Source organism: Nylanderia fulva, unplaced genomic scaffold (assembly GCF_048542155.1).
Source record: "Nylanderia fulva isolate GAGA-0341 unplaced genomic scaffold, ASM4854215v1 Scaffold43, whole genome shotgun sequence".
Taxonomy (NCBI): domain Eukaryota; kingdom Metazoa; phylum Arthropoda; class Insecta; order Hymenoptera; family Formicidae; genus Nylanderia; species Nylanderia fulva.
In genome coordinates this window covers 287,766-313,151 of record NW_028190510.1, presented here as the reverse complement: position 1 = coordinate 313,151, position 25,386 = coordinate 287,766, and the positions used below count along the sequence as shown (strand labels likewise).

The 25,386-nt window shown below is 26.9% G+C and overlaps 2 protein-coding genes across 6 annotated transcripts; one reads left to right on the top strand and one right to left on the bottom strand.

Annotated features, from left to right (window-relative positions):
- The first annotated feature begins 1,768 nt into the window (after window positions 1-1,768).
- LOC114943263 (uncharacterized) lies at window positions 1,769-21,745 on the top strand. Of its 5 annotated transcripts, none has more exons than XR_014925549.1 (7): window positions 1,769-2,154; window positions 7,298-7,660; window positions 10,925-11,045; window positions 11,652-11,833; window positions 12,286-12,372; window positions 16,872-18,292; window positions 19,300-19,357. XR_014925549.1 is itself a non-coding variant. In XM_029318854.2 (6 exons), the coding sequence occupies exons 1-6, from the start codon at window positions 2,085-2,087 to the stop codon at window positions 19,374-19,376; spliced, it is 900 nt and encodes a 299-aa protein (XP_029174687.1). In that variant the 5' UTR covers window positions 1,769-2,084; the 3' UTR covers window positions 19,377-21,745. The 5 variants fall into 5 exon arrangements, 3 of the variants coding, with proteins under 3 accessions (XP_029174687.1, XP_085342512.1, XP_029174688.1); XR_014925548.1 differs by lacking the exon at window positions 19,300-19,357 and adding an exon at window positions 18,406-18,856; XM_029318854.2 differs by lacking the exon at window positions 16,872-18,292 and having other exon boundaries at window positions 19,300-21,745.
- Ercc1 (DNA excision repair protein Ercc1) lies at window positions 21,668-24,067 on the bottom strand. Its single transcript, XM_029302259.2, is given in 6 exon segments — window positions 21,668-22,491; window positions 22,493-22,674; window positions 22,765-22,950; window positions 23,181-23,375; window positions 23,511-23,626; window positions 23,806-24,067. Coding segments are annotated over 6 exon segments (792 nt in total). The 5' UTR covers window positions 23,891-24,067; the 3' UTR covers window positions 21,668-22,463.
- Window positions 24,068-25,386: the final 1,319 nt, after the last annotated feature.

Sequence of the window (25,386 nt, the reverse complement as noted above, 5' to 3'; positions counted from 1 at the left end):
AACAGATATACACATGTCCAAACGGTCCACAGAAATTTTTATGTTAATTCAACAATATGAATATGTCAAATAGTGATGGATACTGTTGTTAATATTTTAACACGAAAGAATGCAAACTTCAAATAATTATTGAAATAAATCCAAATACCAAATTGACATCGTTAAATGTTAAAATGATGTATATGCTTGTTATCTGGTAATTTTGTGTAAAATTAATTTAATTTTAATGTAAAAATTAAATTAAATTTTAACAAATAAATTTTATCATTAATAATATAAGACATATTTATTATGTAAAATTAAAAATACATGCATTGTGTTATTTTTACACTTTCTTTTAGTTGTTTTAATGATTTAATATTATATTTTATGATATAACAATTAACACACAACAGCAATATATTAAATTAATACATGAATGTGTTAGATATTTAGTACAAAAATTTCAACGGAAAACATTTTTAATAAGAGAAATTTTCCACAAATTTTCCATGTATGTGTTTTATGTATAATATGTTAAATTGTGACATAAATATTGTGTTAATATTTCAACATAATAAATGCAAACTCAAATAAACTTAAAATAAATTTTGTATTAAAATTAACATAATTTTAATGTCGAAATAAACTAAAAATATTAATTTTACATTTTATTATCCCCACTTATATTTATAAAATAAAATTAACATTAACATTTTTCTTTAGCATTTGAGTTCAATTAACGCAACAGCAATATATTAAATTAACACATAAACATATGTTAAATATTGTAAAATGTTAACAGGAATCTTTTTTAATAAGAAAATACAAATTTTCCGTTTTAATTTATATTCTCAATTTATTTTTCTTCACAGTTGAAAAATTTGTTAAAAACAGATATCACATATCTCAAACGGTCCATAAAAATTGTGTTAATTTAACATAATATGGATATGTTAAATCGTGACACGAATATTGTGTTAATATCTTAACATAAAATAAATGCAAACTTAAATAAACTGAAAATAAATTTCGCATTAAATTAACATAATTTTAATGTCAAATAAACTAAAAATGTTAATTTTACATTTTATTATCCCTACTCATATTTATAAAATAAAATTAACATTAATAACATTTTTCTTTAGCATTTGAATTCAATTAACGCAACAGCAATATGTTAAATTAACACATAAATATGTTAAATATTTCAAAACGTTAACAGGGATTTTTTTTAAATAAAAAATACAAATTTTTTATTTTAATTTATATTTTCAATTTATTTTTCTTCACAGTTGAAAAATTTGTTGTTAATTTAACATAATATAGATATGTTAAATCGTAACATGAATATCTTAACATAAAATAAATGCAAACTCAAGTAAACTTAAAATAAATTTCGTATCAAATTAACATAATTAAATTTTAATGTCAAATTTAACTAAAAATGTTAATTTTACATTTTATTATCTCCATTTACATTAACATTTTTCTTTAGCATATATTTGATTGTGAGTCCAATTAACGCAACAGCAATATGTTAAATTAACCCATAAAAATGTGAAATATTTCAAAATGTTACCAGCGACCTCTTTAGACAAGAAAACAAATGTTTCACGCGTGTGTCAGTGACGGAAGAAGTTTCTTGGGCAAAATATATTCTCGATTTTTCGTTTTTTTTTCTTGCGCACAGAGAATAATCGGCTTACCGATAATAACGAGACACCCTGTGTATAAAAGGGTGACCGGGTGGGGAGTTTGATAGAAACTCGGAGAGGGAGTTACTTCTGGCTCAGTTTGCTCTTGTACGACCTTGCGCCAAGTCACGCTTCGCATCCCCTTGGTGCTATTCCCCCCCGGGAGACACCCTCCACTTCCGACTTCCTTCCTCACCTGGTCTCGATGCTGTCTTCATCGTGATCCGTGTGTCGTTCAAAGAGGAGAGAAAAAAAATTTGTTACACAAAAGTTACGCGCTTTCGTTTTGTTACGCAAAAGGGAACGTAAAAAGAGAGTGACGTAAAAAAGAGTGGAAAAGCCGATTCCCCATTTATTGCTCGCTTTTTCCGGAGTAAATCTATAACAATTTGCCGTGGATGGATAATCATGACGACGACGAAAGATCATTATTGGATGCTGTTAGTATCGCTGCTGCTAATATTCGGATGCATTCTAGGTACGTTATTATTTATATGTATTGCATTATATATAGTTTCTACAATTTATTATACATCATTATTACACACTTTTATGTAATTTAGAGAAATCAGGTGTTTGAAAGTGCTAAAGATGGAACATTTGAAAATTCTGCTTTTGCTCGCGTGAAAAATGAACTGGTTTATCATTTCGATTAAGCAAAGGTTGCACGTACAAATTTGTTATTCGCTTTGCCGCTAAAACTCATATCGCGCGTGTGTTTCTTTTCGAATCACCCTGTAGATCGGCGAGCCTGTCCACGTGCACTATTTCTGACCCAGTACTTTTGGTCGCTTAATATAGCGCTTACGTGTTTTGCAATACTATTACTGCATTTACTTGCCAACACACAGTACGTAAATTTTATTTAACGTTTAATATCGAGCGCGATGTTAAAAATAAATATATATCTGATATTTTTCCACAATTATAATCAAATCTAGCATTTTTATTATCGAAAGAAATATATAGAGAGAGATGCATATATGCATATATAGAGGGATGTATTTTATCTATTTGTGTGCACGCAGTTGCGAAATATTTGTGAAATGCGTGGAACAAAATGAGCGCGCGTTCCTGATGATATTTCTGTTGAAATATGCGACTCCCAAATGTTTGCAAATTTATCTTTACCTAGTATGCTTTGAACTTACGAGCAAAGCTTATGACGTACAATTAGAATTCATATATTAATGAAATTATTCGTAATACAAATTTAATGATGATGAGTGGCTTAAGAGCTCAGCCGAGTGTTAATTGTTAACTAGTTGAATCGGAATTTACTATATATATATAATATACTTCCATTTATTCGTGTAAAATTTAATTTAATTTCTTTCGAAAATAATTAAACAAATAAATAAATAGTTTCTCTTAATAAATTATAAATTATTTTCTTTTTTACTATAAAAAAATATCAATTTAACTTATTTAATTCATCTTTGGTTTTTTGTTATATTTTTATTTAAACAATCGCATTTGTGGAAATATATATCGGTTTTTTGTCGATCAGAACTGACCTGTTTTAAGCTCGAAATTTTCCGCGACATGTGCAACACGTGTTGAACAGATCGAATTTGAAGTATATATGCGACTAAAGTATTTATAGAGATCGCGGATGATCCTCTTTAAAGTATTTTTTGCAGTATTCCAATATGCGGAACACACAGTGGAATTGTTTCATCGATTACACTGTTTCGGATAAAAAACTAATGTTATGCAAATTTTTCAAGTGGCTACATTTTTGCATGGATTTATCGTGAAAATTTTACACGCGGTGATGAAAAATCGCTGACATTTCGCGAAATGCATTTTTTCTTTCTCTTGTCACTTTTTAACGCGATATGTATAAAGCTAAAACTTTCGGAATTCGATACTTTATAGGGAAGATATATTATTTGCAACAATAATTATTACAATCGCATCTTCGATAATCGAAATTGCAACGAAAGCTCCGAGCTGCGAATCTGCGAATTATCGCTCCTCCCTTTCCAATTTTCCTCCATTCTTATCGGATTGACAATCTTATCTCGCCGGAATTTCTGATTTCTCTGTCTTCAACGATGATTCTCTTGTATACACCGTAAACTTTTCCTTTGTTTCGATTGCTTGCCGCGAGCTTGTTTTCCGCGACATCGCTAACGAGCTTGGTTCCAAATATTGCATAATGAAGTGCACTTTGTTTTCAGCGCGTCGCGAGACGATGAGATTTCTGTAACAGAAGCAAAGATAATTGCAAACATTATAATTATTAAGTTATTCCAAAGGAAAATATATAAAAGTTAATATACAACAAAAATAAGATACTATGAATATAAGGATGGCAAGAAATATTGCGAAAAAGCAAATATCAAATAATAAAATATATTCCAGTAAACAAGTTCTCAAATACATTTTAATAGATAAAAGTGCATATGTGTGTGTGTATGCATATAAATATGCACGTGTATAAAAAATGGATAATGGAAATTTATTCAATTCTATCATTATATTTATTTTTATTTTATTATTATTATTTTATTCTATTATATATTTATTATATTTATTTTATTTTATATGAAAAGTAAAATAGAAATTAATAATAACAAAAATAAACTGACATCGAATGACGTCATTTTGACGTTTAATGACATCAGTTTGCTACTTATTGGGATGTCATGTGAACCCACCTTTATTGCAAAAAACCGACCTCTTTTTCATTTTAACAGCTAAAGATATTTAATATATCCTTACACTAAAACCTAGAAAGTTACAAAACGTTATCTTTTAACGATTTAAAAATGGCACCTTATTTTATTTCGATATATCAGATATGTGCTTAACCCCATTAATAGGAAGAATAAAGGATTTGGGATTTTGCACGTATAAATTGCATATAACTCAAAGAATCTTTTGTTGAAATTCGAGAACTTAGATTTTCAAAATTCAAATTAACAGATGCATTTTGTGCAATTTTAATTCTATTGTATTATTAAACACATATTGAAGTAGAATAAGGTACCATTTTTAAAAGATAATTATTCTATAACACCTAGATAAATAACTCAGATAGCAAGCGTACGTAATTTTGACATCGACTAACGTGAGAGACGTCAAAATGACGTCATTGTGACGTTTAATGTCAGTTTGCTACTTGGGAAATTTAGTTGTTAAAAATTAAAAAAGGTCAATTTTTTGCAATAATAAAAGCGACTCACTTGACATAGAGAATATATATTACATTACATAATTAAATAGATAAAATAATGGTCTTTTTTGCTTTATAAAAATAAAAGAAATTATTATATAAAATATTTGTAATAAAAATTAATCACAAATATATATTTCTCACACACTACGTTTTATGAACAGTTGAAATTAATAAAAAGGGTAAAAAGGCGAGTAGCGAAAATGCGTGTAAAGCTACATTTGAAGCTGATCTACAAAGGAGGTACAAAGTGGGTCACTTGCTTATTTGGTTGTAAAACTATGTGTATGCATACACACAGGATTCCGTTTCTCTTCCTTTTTCTTTTGAAATTTATACGCCTATTTAAAGCTGCGTGCATTTTCGCTCCTCTCAGGTCTTTTAAAAGTTCAAAGTGCAAATTTCTATGTACTGGAATCATGCAAAAAGCTTGGTCATCAGTCGGAAAAATCAGCTTAAACCAAGTGAAAAATTTCACAGGATGTGCAATTAAGTTGGAATTCGGAATATTATATAAAACGGTCAAATATTTTCGTCGGTCGGTTAAATTTATATGAAAATCTATAGTTCTATATCCCGTTTACATAAAATAGATGGAACTTGATAAAATTAAAAACTCAAATAAAGAGCTATGAAATATTTGAAAAATTCAGATTATATTATGCATATATCAAATATAATATAAATGTTGTATTTTATACACCTTCTATACATATATATATATATATATATATATATATATATATAGGGTATCACAACTACCCTAAAACTTAACAGATTCCTGGTATCAGGAGATAGGAGGATTCCAGGTATTTGGAGGTATTTGGAGAGAATTTTTCTTCAATAAAAATTTTATGTGATAAAGAGACCGTTACCCAGACAACACCCTATGTCTAAAAGTGGCGCATAAGACGTATTTAAGAAATTTTATGATATGATATCCAAAATTGTCGCTATCGAGTATTTTTTTATAACTAAACCTTAAATTAAAATTCTATTAAAATAAACTATACTTGAAATTAACTGAAGAATGTGGTTCTGTTAATATTTAATTTTAACAAAGTTTTTATTTTCAACCGCTTAACTCAAAAATTATTGATGCCTTGATCCAGATAGCAAGCGTACGTCATTTTGACGTCGAATGACGTTATTAGACGTCAAAATGACGTTAATGACGTTATTTTGACATTTAATGACATTAGTTTGTTCCTTGGGAACATTTTCGCTAAGGAAAAATCATCCCCAAATGGCATCAGAAATCTAGCACTAATAGGTTTTACGGTAATTCTGGAACACCCTGTATATGTGAAATATATATAAAATGTAAAAGAACATGATGGAAAAGCTTTATGACGTGCAATCTTTATTATTATTTTTTTTATTTTCGAGAAATGCAATTTTAAGACAATCTTTGGAAATAAGTTGATCAATTAGTCGTCGCATGCGAGAATTGGATAATTCCGTTAAGTGGCCTGGTCGATATCGTTTACAGAGTAGAACAAGCGTACTATTGCAGGCAATTGCAGTTGCATTACAGAGAGTAGAGAATCCGCTACAATTAACGTGATTATTTAACGGCGCTCTCGTTGTGTACCCGCAATGTTTATTCGCTATTCGCTCGTTACCGGTGTTGTGTGCATTTCTCTATACACATGTCCATGTGTAATACTAAGGGGGTCGGATTTACCCCATGGTTATACACCGCGTAGTCCGGCCTCTGTGTGTTGACCAGGCAAAACTGCGCGCGTACAGGAAATGCAAAACCATATTATCGTATTATTACAGTAATGACGACATTCGTATCACATTTATCCCCATTTATCGCAACTACTATACAATGTTAATTATAATTAAATATTGATTATGCAACAATAATTAGTTTTAGCATTATTATTCTCTTTGTAAATCATTTTCTTAATATCTATGTGCTTCGAAAATTATATATTTCGAGAAATCCTTAGACAAGCGAGTCTCCCCAAGAAACAAACTGTTACTCGACATCAATATGACGTCTAATGACGTCAGTTTGTTACTTGGGAAGACTCTCTTGTCCAAAAATTAAAAAATTACAGCAATAATTAGTTTCATCATTATTATTCTCTTTGTAAATCATTTTCTTAATATCCCAAGTAGCAAACTGACGTCATTAACATCAAAATGGCATTATTTTGACGTCTTATGACGTTTAATGACGTCAACTTGCTACCTGGGTTGTTTCGAAAATAATATATATTTTTAAAAATCCTTGGACAAGAGAGTCTCGCTCGAGACTCGTGTCTAAGGAAGAAAAATGACGTCTAATGACGTCAATATGACGTTTATTTGCCACCTGGGTCTCTTTCTCGACATCAACGCGAACGAGAATTTAACTAGAAGATAAAATAAAGTGTCGGGAAAAGGTGTAAAATAAATCGCTTTTCGATATCCTTTATCGCAGAATCCCAACAACTCGTCATCAAGAGCATCAGTGTTCCCTCCGCCGTGAAGGTCGGCGACGTCAATCACGTGATCCTCGACTGCGACTACGCTCTGGAGAACACCTCGAGTCAAGGGTTAGTGGTCAAGTGGTTCTTCAACGACGACCGATTGGTCTACCAGTGGATTCACGGCAGGGAGCCCTTAGCTGACGAGTCGGCTAGGAAATATATCGATCTGACATATAAGGCGAGCGATGATCCTTACACAGAGTATCGAGCCATGAAGCTGGATAAGCCGGGGATCGATCTAACCGGCGATTACACGTGCGTGATATCGACGTTTGAGGACGAGAAGGCCGCTAACGCTTCCATGGTAATTTACTGTGAGTATTGTTTTTTTTTATTTATTTATTTGCACGTATTTTGTATGGACGTATCGCATGTATTTGTATTATTTTTTACAATAAAATAATTTATTCATTTATAAAAGAAATACACTGCATATGTATATCATGTTTTGCAATAAATATATATAATATTCCAGGTAACAAACTGACGTGCTAGTAAAATTTGGTTTACAGCATTATTTTCAGCAAAAATCAAAACCAAAAATCTATAAACAACACTTTGACTGCTTCAAAATAACTTTTAGCTGTATAACGTCATTTGTTTAATGATGTCTGTTTGTTAAAGTACAAATTTGATCATTACACTAGCTTACAGCTAAAAGTTATTTTGAAGCAGCCAAAGTGTTATTTATAGATTTTGCTGAAAATATAATGCTACAAACCAAATGTTACTAGCACGTCAAAATAAAATATAATTGAAGTACTCAAAAATAACTTTCTTGCGATTTAAAATCAGTCTGATTAAATATAATGAATATATGAAAAATTAAAAGCTAGGAACTTTTTTTTACATAGAGATGCTCCTGAAGAAAAAAGGTTTATGAAAAAAAAAATTATTTTTTCCAAAATTTTGATTTTATCATTATTCGTCCTCCTTTAAATCATACAATATTTGTCTAAAACATTTTTTCGAAAATATATAATATTATACGACTTTATCATCATAAGCGGAATATTTACTATCTTAACAAAATTTTATATTTAAATTCTTCTTAATATGATTAAAAAGTAAGATATCACAAAATAAAACATGCATTTTATAGAGAATGAATAATATTCATGACATCTGATCAGAATTTCCATGTAACGTTAATCCTTTTCACAAAAAAAAAAGGTTTCAAATATCACAAAAAAAAGTCATTTTTCGCATACTAAACCTTAATTATTTGGAAAATCTAACGTGCTACTAAAAATAGGCTTGCAACATAATTTTTCAGCATCCAAAAATCTATAAGAAATACTTTGTCAGATTTAAAGAATAATAAAACAAAATTTTTTTTGTAAACTATTAGTATAATTTACTCATTTATAAAATACAGTAACGCATATGTAAATCATATGCCTTGTTATATAGATATATATAATATATTTCGCGGAAACAATTTTAATTAAATTTTAGTCGTAAAATTTTTAATCGTGCATTATTAAAAATGGAAATTGAAATTATTACATAGATTGAATGGAGGTTTCTATTTTTTTAACTTACATTTTTCCCAATTATTATTCTCAATATTATTTATAATGCACTATATTGAATTTAATTACTTTTCTCTCTTCTCCCCCCCTCTCCCCCCACAATTATACTTTGATGGTATTAAAATTCCAACTTATAATGTACAAACGAAATTATCAAAATGTATATGTAGAATTCATATTGGAATTTTAATTGTTTTAATATTATTACGCTTTAACATTATTTCACATGGGATTATATTATTGCGCTTTTGATAATCTTTTTATCTATATATCGTAAAACGTTGATCTCAAAGTATCTCGCCCCGGACGATACTTCTCCATTTATCTCTGTCTTAAGCAGAGGCATTCTCCACTTTCCTCTAGCCTACTCTTTACACATTCTCCACGACTCCATCAATCCACTTTAACTCCCCCTTTTCCCCTTTTATTCTTCCTTTATTCCATCTTTTCCGAGTATATGTTTTTAGTTATTTTATTTTGTTTCGAGTTCTCATTTTAATTCGCAATTTAGTTTAGCTGTATAGATAATCACATTTTACGCGCGCGCGCACATAATTTATTACTATTATGCATTACACCATATTATTATTATAATATAATATAATTATGCTTCTACACTTTAACGCGATAAAATAACTGTATCATATATACATATATATATTTGAAATATTCCAAGTAGCAAATTGACGTCATTTTGACGTCATTGGACGTTTAGTGACGTCAATTTGCTACTTGGGGAGACTCTTTTTTTTTTGTCTAAGGATGAAAAAATGACAGCAATAATTTGTTTCATCATTATTATTCTTTTTCTTAAATCATTTTCATCTTAATATCTCTTAATAGCAAATTAACATTGCATTAACGTCAAAATGATATTATTTTGACGTTTAATGACGTCAGTTTGCTGTTTGGGATATATAATATATAACAAAAATGTAGGGCAGGATTGAAAAAATCGCCGATTTAAAAAATCAGACGGCTTTATTTCTCTCTAAATGCCCGTTTTTCAATTCACGTTGTAGCGTAAATTTTCTTTGGTGCCGTTCCACTTTTATGCGTTCGCAAATCCTTCAATTTACGCCGGGCGCTTTTTATTTACGTGGTTCCTGTTTTACGCTCAGGTTTCAATTTACGCGGTAAAGCGGAGTATGTACTTTCTTTTCCACACCCTTTTTAGAGCAAACGCTTTAACGCTGTGCTCGCACATTTTTTTTTTTTTATTTTTTCTCCGCCATAGTTTATTAAATACATTACTTCTGCGACATTTGTGTTAATATTTGTTTATTATTTTTTTTGCAACTCATTTTTTTGCTGTTTATAGTTCCTACAATTTATGTTAAATTAATTTATATATAATTATTAATTAATATACATTATTTATGTATATAAATACATTATATTTATTTATTATCATATGAATCATTATTATATTATTTAATTAATTATTATATAAATACATTTATTAAAGTTATTTAAGTATTGAATAATATTAAATGTATTAATAATAAATAATAATAAATTATTAAATTATTAATTTATATATAATTATTAATATATATGTATATATGTGTGTGTATGTACAAAAATATATACTTATATTAATCTACTTAGATTATATACAAATAATTTATATATATATATATATATATATATATATATAATACGAGTCATTTAAATTTTATAAAATATTCACAGCTCATAACATTTTCATATTTCAAAAATATACGTTTTCAAACTAAAACATTGCTGATTTAAATGAGTTTTTTATTAAATGTGTAAAAAGAGATTAATTTCAATAAATTAATGAAATATTCAATTGTACGTTAAATATTCTGTATGTGAAGAAAAAAATAATAAAAAAAATACAGTGTAATATATAACTTGTATAATAATATTTATAATTAATATAATAATTAAATTATTTAATATAATAATTAAATAATATATAAAAAGTAATAGTATATAATAAAATAGTAATGTTACATCAAAAAATTATAGCAATATAATGTGATTTGTCAACGTTAAATATGATCTTTGTTATAGCAACGGAGGAAAAGTTCAAATTTCAATATCAACGAAAGAGTATAGATGACAAAGATGGGTTGGAAGCGACATGTATGGCTGAAGGTGTTTATCCTCAGCCAATTCTCGATATTTCAGTCAAGTAAGTATTTTTACAAAGATAAAAGATTTTCAAATTATCGATGTTTCAAAGATTTACGTTATAATCCCTTATAGAAATTTATCATTAGTAACGTCAATTAATCACTTATTTCGAGTACTTAAAATACTGATATACAATAATTTAAGTACTCGAAATAAGTGATAAATTGGCGTTACTAGTGATATATTTCTATAAGGGATTGATTTGCACATTATTTTAATTATGCATAGCAGGTAGCAGCTAAATATCATATGGCATCATTTTGACGTTATAATGACGTTAGTTTGCTACTTGGAACATTATTTTTGTTTAACGTGTCTTATTCCAACTTTTATTTAAAAATTCAAAATTTATAAATACTTCTTTTAAATACTTTTTTCTAATTATAAAAACTAAATGACATTTATCACACTTTATAATTTCGACTAAATCTGTCTCTTTAAATTTTGTTAATTTACAATTTTTTAATTTATTAAATTATGCTTTAATTTCTAGGAAAAAACCTTTTGTTAGAAATGTGTAAGGTAAAAAATGTTTATCCTTACAAAAAGGAAAAGATTCTTGTAACAAAATTTATTATTGTATAATAATGGATAATATTTACAGGGATCTTCCAGAGAAACAAACTTCAAGACCCACAGTAACACTTCGTGAAGATGGATTGTATAACATCTTATCACGAGTAGATTTGCTAGACGAGGAACTACCAGAAGCTGCAGAACTTAGATGTACTCTCGACATCCCGAGAGCAAACTACACCGTGTCTCGAAAATCCATATACTATTCCAGTTAGTTGTGTATTTTTTATACGCTTTAAATACTTCTACTAACACACTGCCGATTTATGTTGATATTTTTTCTTACATAGTACATGCATAGTAATCGAATCTTTTTTTCTAATTTCTATTCCCTAACAGCATACATATCCTAAAGACATTCAGAGAACATTCAAAGGATATCCTCTGGATATCCTCTGAATATCCTATGAATATCTTTGGGATATTTTGTTTGCTATTAGGGATGATTGGACCATTATCTAATAAATCGCCAAGTATAACAAATATATATGTTAGTTTGACGTCTAATGGCGTCATTAGACGTCCAATTATGTCATAGACGTCAAAATGGCGTTATTTTTACGTTTAATGGCGTCATTTTGATGTTTAATGACGTGAATTTGCTATACTTGGGGCTCTACGCCTTAGGTAGAAATGTCTATGCTTGGTTTTGTGTTGTACAGGAACGGCTACTACTACTTCATCTGTTACAACGATTCCGCAGCATAAAATGGATATCCAGGACCTATACAGCTCCGGTAATGGTGGTGGTAAGATTAATCGTAAATTTTGTTAAAAATATTACGTTCGGCACCAAAAAAATCATCACCATTAACCAGTACTTTTTGATCGAAGATTTTTAGAATTTTTCGAACCTGTGTATTCATTTCATGCTCGCTTAAATTTGCCACAAATTTGCCCCAAGCACTTCAAAGCACCCAATCGATTCTTCTATTTATTTATCTATTGTTGATAGCATGCAAGCATGGACTTTTTTTACAGTCATCATTTTATAGTTTCTTTTGTTCTCATTTTTTAGTTTTTGAATTACTATATATATATATTATTATTGTTATTAAAAATCGAAGTATTTTCTCTTATTTATACGTTTATTTTTTGTGTAAATGGTATGATATAATACATTGCAGAATTGATGACAAAACTCAGTTATTTACATTTTATTCTATTTTTATTCTATTATTTTATTCTTCTTGTTATTAAAGATCGAAGTATTTTCTCTTTTTTATACGTTGCTTATTATCTTTTGCGTAAATACGACACTGATCTTATTAGTTTATTTATTTCTTAATATAATATGTTGCAGAATTTATGACAGAACTCAATTATTTACATTATATTCTATTTTTTATTTTATTATTTTATTCTTGTTATTAAAGATCAAAATAGGTACTTTATTTTCTCTTTTATTTTTTCTTGTTATTAAAAATCGAAATATTTTCTCTTATATATATTTCTTATAATCTCTTGCGTAAATATAAATATGACACCTTTATTAATTTTTCTATTTATATCAACAATATAAAATACATTGCAGAATTTATGACAGAACTCAAGAAATTATTCACATTTTATTTTATTTTTGATCCCACTACTTATTCTATTTTTTCTTCTTCTCTTGGCGTTAATAATATTGTGTGGATAATATCATGTATTATTCAATAAAAGTTAAAATAGACGAAAGTAAACACAAGTTGACTTTTATTAGGACATTGACATTTTTATATGGCATTTGTAATTTCTTTTTTCTCGGTTTTTATTATTTGAGACTTCTAGAAATTCTTGAATTATTACTTATTCTTATCAGGGTTGGGTAAATTAATGATTTTTTAAAATTAACAATAAGTTAAAGTTAAAGTTAATTGCTTATAAAATTAATTTAGTTAAGTTAAAAGTTGCATAAACAAAAAATTAACTCAGATAAAGTTAAGATTAAATTAATTAAAGTTAAATCAAAAATTAATTTTTAAAAACATTATTTATATTAAATTAGAATTTTGTTTGTTAATTCTTTCAAAATTTATAATAACAAATTTTTATATAGAAGTATATTTTTGTAATTACAATCGATGACAAATGAATACAAGAATTAATAATATTTTAATTTGAAAATAATACATTTATACCTTATAAAAAAACAATAATGGTCTATGCCCGTTTTTTCATGTTAAAAGAATATTTTTGGATATAAATTTAAACTAATATTTCAAACATATGTATCAAATATTTAAGAAAATATTATCTGAGCGTTAAAGAACATTTTTTTAATATTTTTAAAAGTTTTTTAAAATATTCTAAAAAATATCACAAACAATTTTTAAATATTCCTAAAACCAAATAAACTAAACTATATGTTAAAAGTTATTAACTTTTTAACAATTTTTTTTACTTTTAACTTATTAACTAGTTTTATTACCCAATCCTGCAAATCATCGATCTGATTATAAATTAATGCCGTAATTAATCTGAAAAATCTTAAAGATTAATTTTTAAAAGAAAGGATATATTATATGAAATATAACATTGTTAATAGGTTTTTTATGAAAACTTAAAAAATTCAACATCTCGAGAAACTCCGAGAATCAATCGAGATTTTTATAATATTTTATAATATTTTTATAATATTTTAAATTTTAAAAGAATATATATATATATATATATATATATATAATATTTTTCCTCAAAAGAGCCCCAAGAAGAACAATTTCTCTTACTCATTACAAATTAACAGGGTTGGGTTAGTTAATGATTGTTTTAAACTAAGTTAAGTTAAAAGTTAATTATACTTATAAAATTAATTTAGTTAAGTTGAAAATTGCATGAACAAAAAATTTACTCAAATTAAAGAAAAGTTAAGATTAAATTAACTAAAGTTAAATCTAAAGTTAATTTTTAAAAACATATTTATATTAAATTAAAATTTTGTTTGTTAATAAGTCTTTTAAAATTTATAATAACAAATAACAAAGAAATTTTGATTTTTATATAGAAATATATTTTTTGTACAAAGACATCGAATAATCGATATTAATATTTTATGGCTGTTGCCATTATTTGTTTGCGTTTAATTATTTTAAGCAGACGAAAAATCAGGCAATTTAATTTTTAATCATTAATTTCTCTGTTAATAATTAATTACTCATTTATTTGTAAATTGTTAAATTATATGTGCATATTTTTTTTCGTTATTATTTGCACTTTTCTTGCATTATTTCATTCTTTTTATTTTAAAATTGTACTATGTCATTTTCCTTATAAATCTATGCTAAAAAGTACAATTTTTTGAGTCAATTGTTTTCAAAACAAGACGGTAAAAAATTCCAAAAAATTCACATAATTCTATATTACATTGCAGAACAATATATTAAAATTACCTGAGGCTGCATTTTTTTTAATTACCTGCACCACTTTAAAAATAATATATTTATAACTTAATGAAAAAAACAATAATGGTATTCAGAGATAAAAAAAAATTAACTTAGACAAAAAGTTAATAAGTTTAAGTTGTTAACTTTTTAACTTTTTTTCACTTCTAACTAATTATAACTATAGTTGCCCAACCCTGCTTCTTATTATAATGAAAATCGAAGTATTTCTTCTTATACGTATATTTCTTATCATCTCTTGCGTAGAGAAATATGACACTGATGAGCTAGCTCTCATTAATTTTTCTATTTGATATCAATAATACGTTTGCAGAGAATTTATAACGGTTTCCAATTAATTATTCCACACCGGTCTATCATATTTTCTTCTTCCCTTCTTGACACTAATATTACTCGGGTATATCATGTATTATCCAATGAAAGTCAAAACGGGCGAAAGCCCATTAGTATTATACCTTTCAGCGGAGAATTATCCTCGCGCAATATTAGCATCCCTCATATACATATACTAATGTCTATGCATTAATGCATATGCATTCCGCTCAAGTGGCTTTCATTATGGTTATGCATATTTATGAAACTTACCCGCGGCCGTTGTAACGCGCTCAATTATTGGCCCCATTAATTTTACAAAAATGCTCAAACGTGGAAAACATTTTTCATTATATTATAATATATGTGATACATTTTGGAAAAAGTAGAAAGAAAAAGAAAGAGGGGGGAAGAAACGGAAGCATTAATATATATTTGACGTTACTATTATAGATAACGTATATACAATATATAGTAGCATTTCATTGTCATTTTCGATTTGTCACTTAACAAAGAGACAAAAATAAATATATAATAATAAATATATAATAATTTATATTTATAAAATTAATATAATAGTGAAACAAAAGAGATTTTATTTTGCTCTATTTTGTGTTGTAGCAATTTTTCAATAGTTTTGTTCATTATTGTGCAATATTGCAGTCCGTATTATTTCTGCTTTTTTTCTCAACTTTTTTTAATTGTAATCAATCTAATTTTTATATATTATATGTATATATATTTTAAAATAATTTATTGTATTGCTCTCTGTTTTTTTCTTAAAAAATATATATAATTAAAGACGCATATTCAAAGACAAACATATTAATCCTCTAACCAGTACTAACGAAAAATGGTTTATTAATTTGACTGACACAATAATTCCTACCAATGTCACTAATCTATTACAATTTGGAAGTAAATTCGGCCTGCCGTTTAAGAATGACAAAAAGTTGGCCATACACGAGTTTATCAAAGATATAGAAGGGAATTCCACTAGTTCTAACATGAAAAATTTAAATACATTACGTAACAATCTGGTTCCACAACTTTCCTATTTTTTACACGGCAAAACTAAGTTTAATTCAACTCATGAAGATTTGATTAGTATGCATAGATATACAAGGAGGTTTTGCCATGATAATCCGGATATTCTTTTTACAAGGGCTGATAAGGGCAACGTAACAGTCGCGATGACAAAAGAATATTACACGAATAAGATGGAAGGTTTACTTGAAGACAATAACACCTATTCTATCATAAAAAAGAACCCATCCTCCAAAATAGAAAAGGAACTAAACGATATTCTTAAGAAATGGCAAAAAAAAGAGTACATTTCTAATAAAAGAATATTACTCACTACGTTCCAGCGACTCCCTTCTTCCAAAATGTTATGGTCTCCCAAAAATACACAAGGAGAATACTCCATTTAGGTTAATTGTGTCATCGATTAATACCACGCTTTACTCGATAGCCACATTTTTACATAAAATCATTTCAAATAGTATTCCTACGGGAAAAAGTAATGTAAATAATAGTTTTGAACTTTACAGCAAGCTAGCGGGTAGGAAAATTGGTGCGGAAGATATTCTAATATCATTAGACGTGGTTTCACTATTTACTAACATTCCGATAGATCTTGCAATAGAAAGTGTGAGCAATAGATGGAATTATATCAATACACATACATTAATTCCAAAAAATGAATTCATTTCCATGGTTAAATTTATATTGTCGTCAACATACTTCACATTCAATGACATTGTATACAAGCAAGTTTATGGCACACCTATGGGTTCCCCGTTGTCGCCAATAATTGCTAATATTGTTATGCAAGATCTTGAAGAATCAATAATTAATGAATTGGACATTGGTATTGGAATATATTATAGATATGTAGACGACATTATTATGGTGGCACCAAAGAATAAAATTGATAGTGTACTGAATAAGTTTAATAGTTACAATCAACGACTACAATTTACGATTGAATACGAAATTAATAGAAGCATAAATTTTCTAGATTTAAACATTAAAATAATAAATAACGTCATACACTTAGATTGGTTTCAAAAAAAGACATGTTCAGGTAGAGTACTATCTTTTTTATCGAGTCACCCTATGTGCCATAAAATAGGAGTAATTTATAATCTTATTAATAGGGCATTGTTATTATCTCATCCCATATATCATAAGAAAAATTTAGAACTGTGTATTAAAATATTATTGGACAACGGTTACCCTATTCATTTGATCTTTAAAGAAATAAATAAGAGAATAAGAGTTTTAAACAATGGACAGTTTAACAACAATAGAAAAAAAGAAATTGCAGAAGATAATAGCAAGAAAAAATTTTTTGTCATTCCATACATTAATAACATTTCTGAGACAATATAGCATCGACAATAAAAAAATCAGATTTCAGAGTAGGATACCGTTGTCTAAATAATCTTAACAAATTTATTAAAGTCCACAAGGACAAAAACGTGCATAACAATAATAATAATGTTGTCTACAAAATTAATTGTAAGGATTGTGAAGCTTCGTATGTTGGGCAAACCAAAAGAAAATTACGCACTAGACTAAAAGAGCATATGAATAATATTAAATTTGATTCCTCCAAGCATTCTGTGGTCTCTGAACATATTATAAATAAAAAACATGCTTTTGATTGGGATAACGTTAAAATACTTGATATTGAATCTAATTATTATAAAAGACTTATCTCGGAAATGATACACATCAAGGAACAAAGGCATGGTATAAATAATAACACAGACACCGAATTGCTTAACAACGCGTATTTCGACATTCTAGAAGAAATATCGATTTTTTAGACTTATGTAAATGTTTATTTTGTGAGATCTGACACCTATTTATTCGACTTTTTAAAAGACTAGACAACAGTCAAGTACTAACAATAAGGCCAACAACAATTAGAAGCATCGTCATCTCAAGTTATTCGGAACAATTTGTAAGCATAAAGGTTCAATATTTTAGTATTTAGTTTAATTTGTAATTTTTAATTTTTTTACATACACATTAGTGGAATCCTATTTTACAATTGAATAAATTCTCTAAATTCAGTTAACAAATATCAAATAATTTGGAGAAGATGGACATAATCATTGCCAGATCGAGGGACTTTCGTCAAATAACGATAAGTGGTTCGTTTGGAGCAATGTATAAGTGTCACTCCGAGTTTTTATTAATAATTCTAAAATATTTTATGAATAACCGGACGAATCATTCTGCTTCTAATTGGGTTCTTACTTTGTTGAACTATTTTAATGGTTTCAATTCATTGTAAATATATTTTGCGTTTTAACTATGACTTAACTATATAACTTATATTGACTATGTATTGCGGATTTTTTTATTAGAACTTTATGTATGTATTTATTTATTATGGGTATTTATTATCATTATTTTTTTGCGCACTGAAGAGGAGCAAGTAGAGCTCGAAACGTTTGTGTAATTATTATGTCAAATTAAGAATTTTCTTCTAAATAATAAAATAATTTCGTATTGCTCGTTACACATGGCCTTAATTTAATAATTTATCATTGTATATATATAATTAATTTCTGACAATAATTATATATATGTATATATATTTATATATATGTATAAAATTTTATATTTTAATACAAAATTATTTTAAAATGGATATATTATATACATATATATTAGAATATTTTTTTACTTGAAATAAAATATATATATATATATATATATATATATATATATATGTATGTATGTATGTATAAAATTTTATATTTTAATACAAAATTATTAAAAAAAATATATATATATATATATATATATATATATATATACATATAAATATATGTATATATGTATGTATAAAATTTTATATTTTAATACAAAATTATTTTAAAATATATATATATATATTATATACATATACATAAGAATATTTTTTGACTTGAAATAATATATATTTTAATCTAATTGTAGGCAACTTCGTCGACTGCACATCGATCAATGTTATCCTGTTACTGATACATTCGGCTATTCTTATTCTGTTTATTTAATAATGCAATCGATAGGTAAGTTTAAATCGACATTGGACTCAATACTTCGACTTCCAGGAAATAACGATATTCCAAATTTTGTAATTTATTTGCTCATCTAAACCGCGCTCTAAAATATTTTATTGTAATGTATATAAAATATTCTAGTCATAACTTTGAAAAATAGTATGTGTTATTGAAAAATATCTTTTTTCCACATAGTTTTTCAAAATTGAAAAAAAATGTTTAAGATAGACGTGGTTTTTCTCTTATTTAAAAATACATAAATTTTTAAATTTGAATATTTTTTATTTTTTATTATTTGTATAACTTTCAAAGTGTGTGATTACGAAAATAAAAAAATAGGACAAGAATTAAATTTAAAAGAAGGTAACTGCAAAATAATATTTAAAATTCGGTTAAATTAATATTCTTTAATTAAGAATATTATTTATATAAAAGGGAAGAAAGGAAAAAAATCTCTTCCACAAATGTATAAAACATCTTGTTATACGATTTTTTTTTCGCCTCACATATTTCAAAATAAAATTAAAATTTGATATTGATTTAAAAAAATCAATACATCAATAATTAACAAAAAATCAATAATCATGAACATTGTAAAAAACTGATTGTTGGCCTAAGCTTGTATAAAATTTCTGAGGCGAAATGAAAAACCAAATATGAAACATATTAAAAGAGATCTAATGTAAAATATAAAAAAAAATATATATATATATATATATATATATATATAATAAATGATTGTGCATATTTAATCATTTTTTGTATATTGTAAAAAATAATCTATAAAGTAAAGATCGATTCGTTTTCTTAAAGGAATTAAAATAAAGATCTTTGGACCAGCGCAAGAAATGCGAGAAATATTCATATTGATGTAATATTTAAAGTACATCACTTGTAGTATTTTTAGAATTCACTCTCAACGATAGAATCTATTTCAATTTTTGCTGGAATCTTCTTCAGCCAATTATTGACCGTAATCAACAGTGTAGTAATAATCAATAAAGGGTAAAGGATGAGAGACTCGGGTCGAAATAAATGATTCTGCACTGTTGGAGCAAATTCCAAAAATACTACAAATAGCGAATTTTAAGTGTATCAACATGGACAATTATTGTTATTATATTATATATCTGCCTCGTACGAGTACCGCGACTCGTAATTTGAATATCCCTTTGCATTTAAAGAGAAAATGAATTTTTTAAAATCTAATTTATAAAGCTCCTGGCTCTTTTTACTGCAGTCGTATTGATTCGTGACGTTTCGTCTCAGGCAAGAAATCAATCTTCGAAGTGAATCTCTTTCTCTTGCAAAGTAAATTAGTTTTTTTCGTGTTATTGTACCATTTATTCTTTCTCTGTCTCATACGCACATTTCATAGTGTAGATTTTGTGACATAAATCTTTTTTTTGATTGGTAAAAATTAATATATAATTATCAAAAATTACAAAAATCTTAATTAATTATTATAGAGATATTTTCGCGGAATTTATATCATTTAATGTCATTTTGATGTCAAATTACATCATTAGACATTAAAATGTCGTCATTTTAACATTTATAATGACATCAGGTTTGGCATATTTTTAATATATGTTAATTAATCAATATTATATTAATGTGTGAACAATGAGAAAATAGGGAAAAAACTAATTTAATTTTATGCTTAAAATGTGGGAAAAGATTACATAATTTCTAATGTAAATATTTTTCATATAACTGCAATAAGAAAACAGGAGACTTAAAAAATATAAAAGAATATATAGTAGTCTATCTTTACATACACATATACACATACATACATACATACATACACAAATACATACACACATACACACATATATAAATATATAAATATATATATATAGACTGTATGTCACTTTTTATATTTTATATTAAAATATACCAAAGAACGCTTTTTGTCACAATAATATACATACAGGTATATATAATAATGAGTAAATATATATATAAGATTTAAAAAATAACTGAAAAAATATAAAAAACATAAATAAGAAATGTGCGCATATATATTATGTGTGTATGTTTGAATAAATTATTCCTAATATAAAATATAAAAATATAAATTATTTCTCAGTTTATTTTTATATTTAATATTAGAGAACTATTAAAGAGTGTGCGTAAAATGGAATGTAATACATTTGTTATTATAATTTTATAATTGTTAATTGACGATCAATTGTATATAAGAACTTGGAAGACAATTTTATCGTATAAACATATCTGAAAATTCTGTAACTTTATAAGTCATATTTTTACAAATGATGTAAATAACATATTGAATTTATTGTATTCAAATGTGCATATATACAAGCAATCGAATAATATTGCCAAAATAATAATAATATTTAATAGTTATTATTTTCTTCCCCTTTCCCTCCCCACTCTCCAATTCCTGTCTACTAATAAATTAAGAAATTAGTTAAAACTGTCTCAATTGAAATAATCTAGATTAAAAAATTAATAATTTGAATAAAAATATAAATATATTTTATTCCATATAAAAAGAGCAAACATACATTTTCAAGAACAAAAGAATATAAAAAAATACAGCTCTCATTCATATAAATTAGTTTGTTTTTTCCTTAAATATAGTATCTTTAAATTCTTCAAAACCATTTTTTTTTTTTGAATTTTTAATTTTAAACAAGTTGCATATTTTAATATAAAATATTTAAAGCCAGGTATCCACCAACCGCGCAAAACGTTTGCAAACGTTGTTTGTAAACATTACGAACGCCTGCAAAATTTTATTATATTAATTATTATATTATTATTATTATTATTGTTATATTATATTATTAATATATTATTATTGGTTTTGCAAGCGTTCGTGACGTTCACAAACGTCCGCAAACGTTTTGCGCGGTTGGATACCTAGCTTAAGATTAAAATTATTTATATATCACATTTCTTTGCTTAAGAATCAAATTATTTATAAATCATTTTTAGCATAATTGTTGTCTAAAGTATTACAAGCAATTTAAATATCTCCTTATGATTACATCTAATTATTATTGAATCAGTATAAATTTCAATTCATAAATTTTATATAGATTAATATTATTCATTTTGTAGAAGAGTTTGTGGTGCGTAGAAAAGGTTCATGCAAAACTTTATGAAGTTTTTGAGCTTTGTGTAATCCAAATCCTGGACACAAGGCCAACGTATTGGGTTGTGCTTTCACAATATCAGCTAATGTGTCAAAAGTTGTTAAAAGAGTTGTTGCATCAGTTTTATTGATAGACCTTATTGTTGTTAAAGAGTTAACCAACTGCAACAAATATATATATTTTTTTATTCAGCACACACATATATATATATATATTTATTTACTAAACATATAATAGTATAAAATAATTACTTTTTGATGCGGTGCTATATTATTACGTTCCATTATATCATCAGGAGGCTTAGCCTCATATCTTTTGTAAGTTTCAATAATTTTTCCTGCCTCCTCTGCACTCCATGCTAACATTATTGTCATGTCTGCCAGAATGGATATTCTTGTTAAATGTTTCAAAGCATGATGAGGGTCAGCAACGTCAATCTAATTACATAACATAAAAACAATAATTTAATAACAAAAGATTACAAAAACTTTAATTTATATACATATGCAAAACTCGAGGAATATAATTTTGTATTTAAATAATATATTTGTATTAGGATAATACAATTATATTTGTATTTCTATATTTAGTAAAATTATAAAAAAAATTATGTATATTTATCCATATATATGTATTTATAATAAATATATAAACCAGTTATATATACCTGCACAAGAAGTACTCGCAAATTGTAAGCATTGCCTAACAATTTGAGTCTCTCGTGAATATAATCAGGATTAAGCTGATGATAACGAATTGATAAAAAGAGAGCACATGTAGTTCTTCCCATTACATAATCTGGTACAATATCGGAATACTCCCATGAAACATTTGTTATAAACTTCAGTAATGGATTACCTTTCTGCAAAAAACATTAATGTTGTTTAATAAATTGTACAACACATTTTATTTATAAATCTTAATAATCGCCTTAAAATTTGTCCATTAATTTACTCTACAAAAACATTTCATCAACTCAATTTAAAGCTAGCATTACCTGCTTCGGACTGACTAAGATAGTATGTGTTCTATGGGAAATTGCAGCTGCGGAAGTCTCAGGAGTTGGCAGTTCTTCCTTGAAAAACTCGGATTTCTTCAAGTTACTGAAAGCAGCTGACCAAAAAAGAAGAGAGTAAAGTTACAAGACTATAAATTATGTAGATAAATTATAACTTATAAACTTATTAATTATATAGATAAATTTTAAATTATAATTTATAAAATTATAAAATTAAAAAAATTGTAATAAAATTATAAAATTGTATAAACAGATACAAATACATATAATTTACATTGGAAAGATGTAGATATTTTAGCTTGTTTTGGCGGAGACACATCATTTGGGTCTTCTGTATTTTCTGTGGTGAGTTTACTCATATCTCTATATTAACTCAACTAGCGGAATTGCTTGCAATAAAAAACTTCCATTTAATTCATTATTCCCAATTTAATCTTTCTTCCTTTCCATGTTTATGTCCAATAAAAAAATTAATAAGCACAAATAGTACGCAATACGAAGAAAATATAATTTTAGAGGGAATTTGGACGAAAAAACAGCTGATTAAGATAAGGGAGATCTTAAAATAAAGGAATTTTAGAATAGAGAAAATTTATTATAGAGGTGCGTTCAAAAAATTTCTACGCATCGGATGACGTATTATTCTACTGACCAATCAAAATAAAGAAATTTCAGCTCCTGCTGCCCTGATTGGCCAATTATATGCACTATATATAGGGTGTCCCATTTTAATCTGTCACTCGTAATTTTGCAGGCAGCGATGGCAGAGAAAAATGTTTCAAAAATTATTAAATTTATTGGGGGTCATCTGATGATAACCTTGATCTTGACCTTGGGGTCAAATTTGAAGGTCATCTGAAGATCAAAATAAAAATATATTCTTGCGGCTCATCTCAAGAGCTTTCCAAAACACTATATATAATAATAAAGTCCCAGGTAGTAAGCATACGTCATTTTGAGATCGATGACGTCATTAAATGTCAAAATAAAGGGACCTTTTCATGCTGAGTTGGAGCAACTTTAATTATTAATGAAATTATGAGGCTGAATAAAAAAAAAACTTACAAAAAAAAGCGTTTTTGGGTTTATCCGCTATTTGAATTGCGATACATTCATGGATTTTATGAAGCTATATTTCCTACACTTTCTTTGCATGGAGACAAATTTCAAAATTATTTACGTATGACAACAATTCAATTTGAAGAACTGCTGTGTTTAGTTAGTCCTCTTATTTCTAAGCAGAATGCAATAAGAGAGCCTATATACCTACTGCAGCACGATATTGGCTTTGACACTGAGGTTAGTCTTTCAAAGCAATTTTAATGTATTACTTTTGATTTTCTAAATCGTATACAATAAATTGTATAAAATAAATGATCTGATAAAAATAATGATTCCATGTACGCCTGGTTGTAGCCTTCAACACATTTATGTCCTTCAATTTTTTCGCAAATCTCCTCACACATTCCACAAGTGTATACAATGTGAATTTGCTAAATATGTGGAAAAAATATTATATATATATCATCAATTCTTCTATTTTTTCATTACAAACAGCATAATTGGAGGTTAAATTGATATTAATGTAATTTAATATTTAATAGATTTTTATCTCTTGTGAGAATCTATTTTGCTCTTTTCAAACACCGGAATCAACTTCCACTTTATTTATTTACATGATTTGACTGAAACGAGCGTCGAGCGTCAAAGCTGAACACAGTTGAGCTTTTATCCTTTGACGCTGAAAAGCACGTGACAGTTTTGACGCCCGAATCAGGCGTCAAGCGTCAGCATGAAAATGCACCTTAACGTCATTTCGATGTAATGACATCAGTTTGCTACGCAGGATATTTTT